The sequence below is a fragment of the Leuciscus leuciscus genome (assembly GCF_965113295.1).
Source record: "Leuciscus leuciscus genome assembly, chromosome: 20".
NCBI lineage: Eukaryota > Metazoa > Chordata > Actinopteri > Cypriniformes > Leuciscidae > Leuciscus > Leuciscus leuciscus.
In genome coordinates this window covers 32,608,467-32,622,635 of record NC_138744.1, presented here as the reverse complement: position 1 = coordinate 32,622,635, position 14,169 = coordinate 32,608,467, and the positions used below count along the sequence as shown (strand labels likewise).

General features: G+C 37.2%; 1 protein-coding gene across 2 annotated transcripts in view; it reads left to right on the top strand.

Moving 5' to 3' along the window:
- The window catches only part of ascc3 (activating signal cointegrator 1 complex subunit 3), a 238,871-nt gene that overhangs the window by 190,326 nt on the left and 34,376 nt on the right, over nucleotides 1-14,169 (top strand). For both annotated transcript variants that reach the window (XM_082150224.1, XM_082150225.1), the window contains exons 30-34: nucleotides 1,237-1,379; nucleotides 6,109-6,246; nucleotides 8,792-8,912; nucleotides 8,999-9,131; nucleotides 9,764-9,889. In XM_082150224.1, coding sequence (XP_082006350.1) covers nucleotides 1,237-1,379; nucleotides 6,109-6,246; nucleotides 8,792-8,912; nucleotides 8,999-9,131; nucleotides 9,764-9,889 — 661 coding nt within the window. The remainder of the gene's footprint in view (nucleotides 1-1,236; nucleotides 1,380-6,108; nucleotides 6,247-8,791; nucleotides 8,913-8,998; nucleotides 9,132-9,763; nucleotides 9,890-14,169) is intronic.

Genomic DNA, 14,169 nt, shown 5'->3' with positions numbered 1-14,169 from the left:
ATTGGTATCGATTTTTTTTTTCTCACTAACATTTTTATCTTTAAACTGAATAAAACACCAACATTAAAAGAAATATATAGGTTAGCCGATTACCTTAAAAGTCCATAGATGTCGTCATCAGTTCATACTGTCATAACACTCTCTGACAAGCGGATGCATTGAGACCTGTTTTCCTGTTTGTTCATGTGGCGTTCGGCATAAAGCTTACAGCACTAGGGGTGTAACGGTACACGTATTCCTACTGAAAATTGGTGGTGTGGGTTTTTTGGTTCAGAACACATGTGCTGCATCGGTTGTGTTAATTATCACTGTGTGTGCAGAATGTAATTACAAACTCTGAGTTTCCCCTATAGGATTGGAAAATATAATTTATATTGATATACTATATAGTCAAAGTGAGCTGCTGCCGGATGATTCAGGTCTGAGACATGAGACGTGCTTTATATACAGTATGAAGCGCTTCAAACTGATTCATGAACATACATGGCTTGCCCTGCTGTCAGATGTGTGTGTTGTTTAATGCGTTTGAGATGCGGTTTCCCTCAGAGCACAACTTGCATCGTATCGTTTATACTCACCTGTACATTTTACAAATTCATGCAAGTATTGCATGCAAGTAGTTCATTTGCAGACTGTGGTGGTGAATGAGTGCCGGTATGCTTGGCGTCAAATAGACGGAGCGGATTAGAATGGGAGCGCAATAATACAAACCTTATTCATTTATATTAAAAATATATATAATATAATATAATCGTGTATGAATATGTATGTATATATATATATATATATATAACATATTTTGCGTCCAAATGTGTGAGCACTTCAAATCTCTTCCTCCAATTACAACAGCTCCATAAACTGCAGTGTGTGTTGCTGCCGATTGCTACAATATTGGCAGACGTTTTTAGTATTTAAAGACTGACATCATTTTCTTTTTTTTCCAGAAAACCATTGTTTCATAAAAATAAAAAAGTTTTTTTTTTTTTTTTTTTTTTTCAAAACATACGTGGCTTCAAAACCATTTTGGTCATTTTTGTGTGCCGTTACACCCCTAAAATGGAAGGTCACCAGGTGAACTGACTTGCCTAAAAGCAACTTTTTTTATCATCTTGCATTTTTATTGCTTTTGTATTTTGTTCGTATTATGTTTTTTTTTTTTTTTTTTTTTTTTTTTGCTTTTCATGCATTTTGATTGATACATTTATATTTCGACTCTCTATTTCCACTATCCTGCAGCCATTCGCACACATTCTCCAGCCAAACCGGTCCTCATATTTGTGTCCTCACGCCGGCAGACACGGCTCACGGCGCTGGACCTCATTGCGTTTCTGGCTACAGAAGATGACCCCAAACAGTGGCTCCACCAGGATGAGAGAGAGGTCAGAGTTCATCCTCTACAGTGGTTTTACTTAAACAGATTGCTTTTTCAAGTAATGGCTGAAGTAAGGAAATTGTTTTTAAATGTAAAAAAAAAATCTGGGTTTTTCAAACAAGTAGCACATGTAAAAGAATCCGGGATGGGAATAGAATGTTGTGTGCGCAGTGTGAGCAGGATATGGGTGTTGTAGTTCTAGGGTCCTATTTTAACGATCTAAGCGCTGGTCTAAAGAGCAAGTGCACTTATGGCGTGTCCGAATCCACTTTTGCTAGTTTAACCATGGGAAAAATGGTCTAAAAGGGTCGTCCCTATTCTCTTAATGAGTAATGGGTGTGTTTTGGGCGTAACGTGCAATAAACCAATCAGAGTCTCATCTCCCATTCCTTTTAAAAGCCAGTTGTGCTCGCGCCATGGAGGATTCACTATTTACATGGAGGAATTTGCAAGTGGAAAAACTGAACACTTCTCTAGCAAGGAAACGGTTAAAGCTCTGTGTGTGTATGTGTGTGTGAGGTTAAAGCAATCAGACCATCTACGGGACAACCCGGATTCCACCATATCTTTATGAAACACAATATTAATCTTTTACATTGGAATCCCTTTGCTCTGTTTAGTTCCTGTCTCTATGAAGCCCCTCCTTCTAAAAAGCACACTGTGCTCTGATTGGTCGGCTGGGTCAGTGTGTTGTGATTGGTCGAGCGCATTGAGTGTGTTTGGGAAATGTCCCGCCCCTTACCATAACCACCAGTTTAACACACTACTAACTAACTCAACCAGGCCCCGCCCCTTTATTCTGCGTATTAATTATTTAAATGAGGAATATTGTGACGTGTTCGTTCCCGGAAGAAACTCAAGACTACAATGATTCAGGGAGTTCAGAAACACTGACACTGATATAGAACTTTGTGACTTTGCAGAGCTTTTTCATGCTCAAACACCAACAGAACATGTTTAACATTAGTAAATGCAATTGCTTTTTGATAACATATTTAACATTTAATAACAATGAGCACTACTTTAAAGCATTTATTAATCTTGGTTCATTTAAATAGCTAAATATGCTATTCCTAATTGTTAATTCATGATGCATTAACTAATGTTCAAATGTAAAATGTGATGTATTAGTATAAGCATATACAACCTTATTACAAAGTGTTACCTAAATATTAAATCTGAGTGCCTTTTATTTAAAAGATAAATAAAACGGCCAATCTTTTCAGGCAAAACATTTAACAAAAAGTAGGTTTTAAAAGATAAAACAATAGATATATTGTTGAAAATAAAATAAAAAATTATAATGACGATTTGTGGTTGTGAAGCACTCGAGGAAAATGTTCACAATTAATGTGATTTTCAAATTTGACCATTTGAATAGAAAATGTCAGTTCTGAGAAAACTGTATTGTTCAGACATGCAGATGTTTCTCATCGATTATTCCCGATAGCTTTGGCATCAAAGATCTCGTTTGCGATCTGCAGCATTCCTCAGTTCTTCTGCTTCGCTACTGTTGTTATTTCTCTCGTGTCGTGTGTTCCCTCTTCCTCAGTATCTCTTTATCTGTGATTACAGTACGGCTTCTGGTGCAAAAGCCTGTGTCATCTCTCATTAAATTCCTCTTTCCGTTCCACTGCATGCCTTCAGATCATTTCAAGATGTGGACAAACAGCTTTTTTCTGCTCGCCGTCACAGATGTGTGCTAATATTTTCAAAGCACTCGATTAGAGAGCTATTCAGGGGGAAAAAAGGAACGGTTTTCTCATCCCAATCACAAAGTAATCACATAAAAATTGCAGCCTTACGGAGGTGATCATTTCTTTAATAGTGTACGCATGACACACACACACACACACACACACACACACTCTTGTTTTACAGAGAGCGGAAATACATCATCAGTTTGTTTTCTTGAACACATGTTCTGTGAAGACTGCAAACCAAAATAAAGTATCCTAGGCCTACTTCTGTTATTCTCAATTAACAGGAATTTTTCGTCGCTGAACAAAATAAATTGTATAAAAATGAATAGCAACGTTAAATAAAAAATAAAAAATCATATAACGATCAAGAAATACAGAAAAAATATTTTACAGAATGAAGGATAAATGATGTTTGATCTCAAAGTCGCACACACACACAGACTCATGTTGCCGTTAGAGCGGTCGGCGCCCAACAACAGGCAAATCAAATTAGGCCAATTAAAGTTACAAGAGTTCAGTGAGTGATTTTCTTTTTCTTTTGTTCTTTGATCAACATTAATGGTGGCAGCGAGTATAGGCTGTCAATGGGCATACTGTTTTTTCTTTCTCCACCGTTTAAGACAAAACCGACTGTGTATACGGGGATATTATGCCATAATTGTGTGTGTGTTTGTCCGTGCACTACGGTATGTGAGAGGATGCTTTGGATGTGTGTGCAGCACAGAAAACAGAAAACAGCACAGAAAAGTGTTTTCTTGCGTCTTGCGCTAAAAGAATGCTATCAAAACCCTCTATTCCAAACCCTACTAACTACTAGCCTATAGAAAATATCTCATTCATGCTATTACATGTAAGTAAATATATATAACTAGGGCTATGTGAAATATAGGCCTATTTGTCATATTTCCAGATGATTATCGTTATTATTATGACTGTTATAATCGACATCGCAATACTTGCCACACATCATCGATATACAATAATGTTGTCATATTGCCCCCAGCCCTAATGACGAACGAATAAAGCTGGATTCACGAAGAGCATGCGTTAAAGCGGATGTGAGGACGGGATATTAGAGAGAGCCTATAGTGCCCTGACGAAAACCCAGTTTAGAGCAAATTGATCTTTATTAATTCATTGTAAATTAATTCATCTATACTCTTGTTTTCTTCATAGTAAAATGGCAGTGACGCACAAATTAAATAGGTTATAGTGTGCATTAACCGGAAATTGTAATGCATGACTTCGCAAAAAGTGAAAAGTTTCGGTAACGCTTTATTTTACAGTGTACTTGTTACATATGTTACATGTACTTGCCATAGTAATTACAATAAATTATGCATAATTACATGCAACTAACCCTCAACCAAACCCTAACCCTATAGTAAGAACATGTAGTTGCTTAATATTACTCAGTATTTAAATATATAATTTTGTAACAATGACACCTTAAAATAAAGTGTACAAAAGTTTCTTGTGCGCACGGAATAGTTTCTCGTGTGTGAAAGTCTGTATTTAAGTTTTGCTAAGGTCCCTTTATAGGGGCTCAGTACTTGTGACTGCTGTTTGATTAAAAAAATTCTGGTAACAATTCTGATACTGGGCTTTGAATTTGAAACTAAAGAAAATAGTGGGAAAAAAAATATCATCATTGTTCATAAAGGCATAATTTCAGTTCTGAAGTACTTAATTTTCCACATAAAATGAGCAAATATCACAATCTGATTGTCAAATAATAAACAGTCAGATAAAGTATATAATTTTTTAGCAAATATATAACCCTATCCAAATAACAGTCAAGTTATTATAGCACTATTGTCAGCAATTCCGCATTTCTTTCAATGAAACAAAAAGCTGTCGTACATCTTCAGAAGATTTATCATATATATATTGTGTGTGTGTGTGTGTGTGTGTGTGTGTGTGTGTGTGTGTGTGTGTGTGTGTGTGTGTGTGTGTGTGTGTGTGTGTGTGTGTGTGTGTGTGTGTGTGTGTGTTGCCATGATAGTAATACCAGGCATTTTTTATCTTGTGGGGAATTTATAAATTTGTTTGGTCCCCTTGAGAAAAACAGCTTATAAATCATACAAAATTATGTTTGTTTTTTTTTTAAATCAAAACGCAGAAAGTGTTCTGTTATGGGTAGGTTTAATTATTTGTGTAAGAGGAAAGACATACAGTATAAACACCATTACGTCTATAGAGAGTCCCCATAAAACATGAAAACCCAACGTGTGTGTGTGTGTGTGTGTGTGTGTGTGTGTGTGTGTGTGTGTAGAACTGCTATTGTGTGGAAAAGAGCTTAGTTAAGATTCTTTGAAAATGTCTCTTTCTGTGTTCCATTGGGGGAAAACTGCATACGGCTTTGGAACAATGTGGAGAGTATGTAAATAAGCCAGCATTCATCTTCAGACGGCCTGTGAGGCTCATGCGCGTGCGTGTGCTGAGAGTGTGTGTGTGTGCTGTGTGTTCCAGTGATATACGGGGCGTCCCGCTGTTTCACTGCACTGAAGCGTGTAACGGCTCGAGCTCCTGCGGTGTGACTGACAGCCAGCAGCACTTCCTCACTTCTCCGTGTGTTCCCACTGTTCCCTGTCCTAACAGCTCCATCTCTTCTGTGCTCGTTTCTAAGTGCACAGTGCCGATGTTTGTCAAGTCAAGTCACCTTCATATATATATAGCGCTTTTTACAATACAGATTGTTTCAAAGCAGCTTTACAGAGATAACAGGAAAATAATGCAAAGTTTGTTTCTAGAAGAAAATAGTGTCACAGTCCAGCTTAAGTTCAGTGATGTTTCATTTTTGTTGTAAAAAAGTTATTTAGTTAATTTATATATTTAGCCACTCTGGAGAAAACCGTGATGTCATCTCAGTTCAGTTCTCATATAATGATGTCAATGCAGGCAGATCAATAATATTGTTGAATATTAAATTAAATGTCCCCAACTAAACAAGCCAAAAGCCAATGGCGACAAAGGCGAAAAAGGCGACAGTGGCAAGGAACCAAAACTCATCAAGTGTGTGTGTTTTGTTAGATGACCGATATCATTTCCACTGCAAGAGACTCAAACCTGAAGCTGACGCTGGCGTTCGGGATCGGGATGCATCACGCAGGACTTCACGAGCGGGATAGGAAGACCGTGGAAGAGCTCTTCGTCAACTGTAAGATCCAGGTGAGACCAACAGATGAACCGTTTCCACACTCATTCCCAACACACTTTGGAATAAATCGAACGTAGGAACTATGTTTGGGTAAATTCCCGTCAGCTGAGCCATTATACAAGCATCATACATTTACTGATGGACCTCATGAGGGATGAATCGATTTATTGGAATAAATCCAAATGAAACGTTCTTCTTGCTGTTCTCATGGGTTTGTCTTCAGTGGCCTGGCTGTAAAAACATTAATGGTTATGTTGATATAATGCAAATGTGATATTTCACACATCAATATAGTAGCGGTGCAGAACAGTTTAGCATGGGGAACACATCTGAAGTTCAGTTTATATAGATATTTCACTGGTATTTTTGATAGAAGTCTCTTCTGCTCACCAACGCTGCATTTATTTGATCAAAAACAGTCAAATCAATAATACTGTGAAATATTATTGCAATTTAAAACAACTGTTTTCTATTTGAATATATTGTAAAATGTAATTTATTCCTGTGATCAAAGCTGAATTTTCAGCATCATTACTCCAGTCTTCAGTGTCACATGATCCTTCAGAAATCACTCTGATATGATGATTTGCTCCCAAAAAAAATCGAATTATTATCAGTGTTGAAAACTGTTGTGCTGGTCAATTTATTTATTAATTTATTTGTTTTTTCAGGATTCTTTGAGGAACATAAAGTTAAAAAGAACAGCATTTATTTTAAATAAATAGCTTTAATGTTGTTAGAAGAGAGTGCTTAAAAATCTTAAAATGTCTTACATTCAGTTTGATCAAAATTAAGGCCATAGAACGTCTTAAACTGTATAACAATATCATTTTATATCATATCAGTAAATATCATTTTAAGAGTTTTTTAATTTGGGGACGGAATAACAGGAATCGCAATTATGTGATTAATTATCATCAAAAGGTGATGATGGGCTTCTCTGTCACAGGAAGGAAAGAGTAATTATTTTACACATTGATTTACTAGTGTCAGCACAATTGCCTTACAATTAAGCACATTATGATTATATCAGCAAAATTCAATATCTCTCACCCTCTAATTTGTTTGCAGCTAGTGCATAAACAAATTTCAATACATATGTATATATTGACAAACATTTATTGAGAATTTAAAACTTGCAGTTATGCTATTTCACAGTTGAATGTAATAAAACTTTAAGATGCATGATTTATTTTGAAATTATGTGGGGGTTTTTTTTGTTAGTTTTTTTGCTCTGGTCTTAAAAAGTGTTAAATATGAAACATTTATTTTATAAACAATATTTGAAACACTCTGCAGAGACCCTGATACAAGTGTTTAGTGTCACTCTTTATTCATCAAGTCTTTATTCAGTTATTTTACCTGACCAAAAAATATTTTACCTGGCCTTTTTTTTTATTATTTTTTTTATTTTTATTTTTATTTAGATTACAAAACCAGAAATAGAAGAAAAGTCTTATCCAGCAATCATATGAAAATTACGTAAAACATACACGTTTCCTTCAGGTAGGAGTCCAAAATGTCTCTAAAAATATTTAAAGATGGGAGTGCTCCTAACATGGTACTCTGCATTTCTTCTGATTAATTGCACCATTATTAAATTAAAGTATTATTTTCTTTCAAAAATACAAAAATCTTACTGTCCCTAACTTTCCCAACGATACTGAAATCTGATCACGAGTGCTCACAGGAAGACACTTTATCACCCGGTGTAAACGGCAGTCTGTCTCGCATGACGACTCGTGATGCTAATATCAAGCGTGAACAGAGTTGACATCACTGAAACAGCTCTGATTTCTCACAATAACTATTTCAGTGTTATCTTCTGATAGTGGGAACATTTTCAGCTCTTCCCCAAAACATATGGAATATATGCAGGGTTTGAAATTAACACTCGCCAAATCCAGGTAAAATCGTCTGTGACGCTGTCAAATCACTAGCCAATATGTTACTTATTATGTTTACTCTCTTTGCTGGGAAAGTCCGTGTAAGTCTAATCTGCTCAGATTTAGTGCAAATCCCTAACTTGTGAGTCTTCCTGATATATTAAATACATCGTATAGCGCAGAATCTGAACATATTTGGCTTACTTGAACACACAGGTCAATTTGTAACACATAACGGTGTGCTTAATTTGCTTTTAAGCAAAAGCGAAGATTAAAAAGCATTTGGTTAACAGACATTGTTATTTTCCAACATCCAACAATCCTACATTTTTTTTGATGATCTGTATTGATCTGTCCACCTAAAACACATTTTTGGTGATGAGGATGAAAGAGGAAGGGAGGAGACGGCTGGATGACAGGATTTTGTTTGAATAAGAAATGAATGTATGAAATCCAAATATATACACCTTTTCTTTTGGGCTAGTAGAAGTTCTGAATGGCTGGTAACTTAAAAATTTAGTAGCCAAATTGGCCGGTGAGTGAAAAAGTAAATTTCAAACCCTGATTATATAGGAAACTGTAAAACAGCATGTCAGGCCTACAAACACACTAGTGATTTGGTGAAATACTCCGACTTCACCCATCCGTGTCCCTGTGTGTCCTGTGTAAGGTGTTGATAGCGACGAGCACACTAGCGTGGGGCGTTAACTTCCCCGCACACCTGGTGATCGTGAAGGGCACAGAATACTACGACGGGAAGACCCACCGCTACGTGGATTACCCCATAACAGGTAACATCTGTTTTTACATCTGTGTGTGTGTGTGGGGGTTTCCGCAGACTGTCCAATGTCATTGATCTCTATCATTTCCATTCCAGATGTTCTTCAGATGATGGGTCGAGCGGGACGGCCCCAGTTTGATGACCAGGGCAAGGCTGTTATCCTTGTGCATGACATCAAGAAGGACTTCTATAAGAAGTTCTTGTACGAGCCGTTCCCTGTGGAGTCGAGGTGTGTACAGAGCAATGCATCTCTCACTGTTTCGATTAATCGCAACTTCCGTGAAATCGCACTTACCTGTAAACTGATTTGGCGTATCGCGATTTTGAAATTGCGACGGCTGCGATTATTTGTTATGCGAGCTTGTCATTAATGTACGGCTCTGTAAACGCTGTGAGTTTGAGTCACTTATAACATGCATTGGAAAAATCAACGTCAAACATCTTTCCAAACATGAGAAGCATTTATGAACCTCTTGTCCAACAAAAGACAACATTTAATAACATGCTTTTACTCCAAACTCACTTCATAACGACAGTTGAGCTCATCCTTCTGTGAGATGATGTGCTTCTTACACAGAATAAGGCAGTCGTGTGTTTATTAGTCATGTTTAATCAAAGCGTTTCAATCTTCTGTTTATTCAGATACAGTCATAGGGATTTCCTGGAATGCCGTGTGTTATCGTACTTCTGCGGGACATATGTGACGTGTGTGTGTGTGTGTGTGTGTGTGTGTGAGAGGCCCTCTGGTGTTCAGATGGAGCAGCATTTGCACATAAAATAATCATTGCGTTTGATTGTGCAGCCCTATTTAGCACTGTGATTCTGACAGAAGTGGGCGTCTTCTTCTCTCTGTCTCCTCAGTCTTCTGAGTGTCCTCTCCGACCACTTGAATGCAGAAATCGCAGCAGGAACAGTCGCCTCAAAGCAAGACGCCATGGATTACATCACCTGGACGTACTTCTTCCGCAGGCTGGTCATGAACCCGAGGTAGAGCATGTGCTTTTGAGTCTCATCCGTGACGGCATACGGCTGAACGTTTCAGATTCCTTTATTTGTCATTTTTATGGTCTACATAAAAACAAAATTGTGTTTCACACATCCACCACTCAGTAATTCAGTGCAAAACAATTTATTTAAAAAATAAGCTGCTAATATATAATTGAAAGTCTAATCACCTTTATTTATATAGCGCTTTTTACTATACAGATTTTTCAAAGCAGCTTTACAGAGATAACAGGAAAATAATGCAACAAAATTTCTTTCCAGAAGAAAATAGCGTCACAGTCCAGCTTAAGTAAGTTCAGTGATGGTTCATTTTTGTTGAAAAAAAGTTATTTATTTAGTTCATTTATATATATAGCCGCTCTTGAGAAAACCGTGATGTCATCGTCCAGCTCAGTTCAGTTCTCATATAATGATGTCAATGCAGACAGATCAATAATATTGTTGAATATTAAATTAAATGTCGGACTTAAGCGATTTTGGCCGTCTGAGACAAATTTTGTCCTAAAGTCCTAAAAGATTCCTCTGATCCTGGACTAAAATCTGAAGTCTGGGATCGTTACTTTGACATGTTCACCGATAGCCGATTAATTACCGATGTGCAAACAAGATTTGACTCTCAGTCCTGCAGTGACTTCTCCTATGACCACCGACAAAGTGTCTTCATTTTTCAAGACAAGCCGTGACCAAAAGTAACATTAGAGATTTCATTGTAGCCACCATTTCAATCCTGCGTGTAATGAAGCTCACTGTGAATGTACATGTCATTGATTGATGATGTAAAACAACTTTTCTGTCGTACAGTCTGACATTAATGACAGCTGAGATCCTACAGTGTGAGACAGCTTACAGCGAGGATCATGGTCATACAGTCTGACAAGCAACAATCGTAAAGGACTGTTATAAATCACACAGTGTGCACCGGCTTTAGTTGTAGTGGTCTATATATACAGCTCTGGAAAAAATTAAGAGACCACTGCAAAATTATCAGTTTCTCTGGTTTAACTATTTATAGGTATGTGTTTGGGTAAAATTAACATTTTTGTTTTATTCTATAAACTACTGACATTTCTCCCAAATTCCAAATAAAAATATTGTCATTTAGAGCATTTATTTGCAGAAAATGACAACTGGTCAAAATAACAAAAAAGACGCAGTGTTGTCAGACCTCGAATAATGGAAAGAAAGTAAGTTCATATTCATTTGTAAACAACACAATACTAATGTTTTAACTCAAAAGTTTAGAAATCAATATTTGGTGGAATAACCCTGATTTTCAATCACAGCTTTCATGCGTCTTGGCGTGCTCTCCACCAGTCTTTCACATTGATGAACATCTTGGCTTTGTTTGATGGCTTGTGGCCATCCATCTTCCTCTTGATCACGTTCCAGAGGTTTTCAATGGGGTTCAGGTCTGGAGATTGGGCTGGCCATGACAGGGTCTTGATCTGGTGCTCCTCCATCCACACGTTGACCTGGCTGTGTGGCGTGGAGCATTGTCCTGCTGGAAAAACCAATCCTCAGAGTTGGGGAACATTGTCAGAGCAGAAGGAAGCAAGTGTTCTTCCAGGACAACCTTGTGCGTGGCTTGATTCATGCGTCCTTCATAAAGACAAATCTGCCCGATTCCAGTCTTGCTGAAGCACCCCCAGATCATCACCGATCCTCCACTAAATTTCACAGTGGGTGCGAGACACTGTGGCTTGTAGGCCTCTCCAGGTCTCCGTCTAACCATTAGACGACCAGGTGTTGGACAAAGCTGAAAACTGGACTCATCAGAGAAGAGGACCTTACTCCAGTCCTCTACAGTCCAATCCTTATGGTCTTTTCCAAACCTCAGCCTGGCTCTTCTTTGTTTCTCATTGATGAAAGGCTTTTTTCTAGCTTTGCATGACTTCAGCCCTGGCCCTGTGAGCCTGTTTCGAACCGTCCTCGCCGTGCACTTCATCCCAGCTTTTGTACGTCACTTGATGTCATCCTACGGTTGTTGAGTGACATTCGAATGAGTTGGTGGTCATCCCGGTCAGTGGAGAGTCATTTTCGCCCTCTGCCGGTCTGTAGCTTTGTTGTCCCCAATGTCTGATGCATGACATTGTTCTTATGAACTGCCGTCTTTGAAATTTTAAGGATGGAGCAACCCGACGCTCACTGTATCCCTCTGCCAGTAAAGCCAGAATCGAACCCTTCTTTTCCTCACTCAAAACTTTCCTTTTCAACTCTTTTGGCATGGTCAATAGTTATTTTTGGATTCCAATAACTTTTGAGGTACTACTAGCACTGGTTTTGCCATTCAGCTGGTCCTATTGCAAGAGGATAGTGATGACCACAGCAGAGGTTTTTATACTTCTCCTCATTAAATAAGATTTGGTTCAGGTGATCACCTAATCAGCACGTGTGCCTGTGTTGGGATTCAACAGACACTGGAATGGAATAGCTGCCATACATGTAGAGATGCTAATTCAAGAAAAATTTGCAGTGGTCTCTTAATTTTTTCCTGAGCTGTATATATATATGGGGTGTAACGGTACACAAGCATGACGGTTCGTACCTCGGTGTTGAAGTCACGGTACAGTAAGGGTTCGGTACAGCAGGGGGGAGAAAACTAAACACAAAATTGCCTCTTCTTTTTTTAACAAATGTGTATGTGTTTAAATAAGTTCTATTATAATTAACATTTTCCAAAGGATAAAAAAATCTATTTTAGCTAATGCTGTAAAGTATATAGGGAAGCCCTTAATTACACATTACTATAATATTAAAGGTTAAAATTAACAACAGATTCCACATTTTTTTATTCACTTGCTATTTATTTTTAGATATAATAATCAACACACAAATAAATAAAAAAACACGAACTGTAAATTGCACATAAGGCAGGTTTTGCATTATCTTCTAAATCTAATTATAAAGTTTATTTTCTACTCCAATTCATTTTTGAAATATAATAATTATATATAATCTTGTGCCCATCCTTAATTAATATTAGTTTATGTAGTAATAATTTCATGAAATCATAAAGTAATAATGAGCAATACTGTTTTCATAAATAAACATAAACTTAGGTTAAAGATTTTATACAAAAAAATATTGAATGGGTGTTAATAAAAATAAATAAAAATTAAGTCCCACCAGGAAAGTTTTAGAATTTCTGTCAAATATCACATTAATATATTTTAGATTTTCTTAAAGTGCTTTAATAGTTTAGTTTGTTTAATGTTTTTCATTTTATTTCTTTTGCCATTAAAACAACCTTTGGTACTAAAATGACAAACATTATTCTAGATTAATAATGATAGCTTAAGCATTAGCTGTCGTTAATGAATTGATCTGTATGGTAAAGTGATGTTTAATTAGAGCAGTCTCATTTGCCTTTATTAAATAGTTAATTTGTGTATATCTGTATTATATTGACCGTCATCACCCAGGTGTGTCACAAGTAAGTTGCTATTCAATTCCAAGAGCAAGACTTGCTTTGATAGATGTTTACACACAGAAAAATACATTTCTGTGGACTTTTCTTTGAAATGTCAGCAAATACATTACCATTACCACATGCACATACTGGATGTGTTTTGATATAGGTTGCATTAGATGGCTCTTCAAATAGAAAATAGTTTGGCTCAATAATTCAAATAAACAAACAGCGTGAATTCAAGGAAAATTAGAGTTATTGCTTGTTTTGTTAATTGGCCTAGTGGGAAATCCGAACTGTTCGGTGAATCTGCAGTGACTGGACTGCAGACAAGACAGAAAAACATCACAGGGATCATTACTGACTGTGTTTCCATGGCAGCGTCATCTCTGGACACACTGGCCACAGTTTACACCTCCATCACAAAACAAGGGCTGAGAGATCACACACACACTCACACACACCAGCCTCACAGGGTCATATAGGGCAGAACCGACATCTGCGATGAATAGAAGAAGATGATTCCAGAACATTCCACTGACATTTGCACGCCTGTCAGGCCACATTAAACATAAAGACCTGTGTGTGCCCTCTCCCTTACTGCAAACATCCCCAAAACACACACCGAGTCCTCAGGTACTGTGATAACGGAGGCAACGTAACTCTTTTTATAGGCCATTTTTTTCCACACTTTTCATTTTATTTTTTTCCATGTTTTTCCAAGACCTTTATTTCTATAGCGCTTTTTACAATACAGATTGTTTCAAAGCAGCTTTACAGAGATAAGAGGAAAATAATGCAATCAAGTTTGTTTCTAGAAGAAAATAGTGTCACAGTCCAGCTTAAGTAAGTT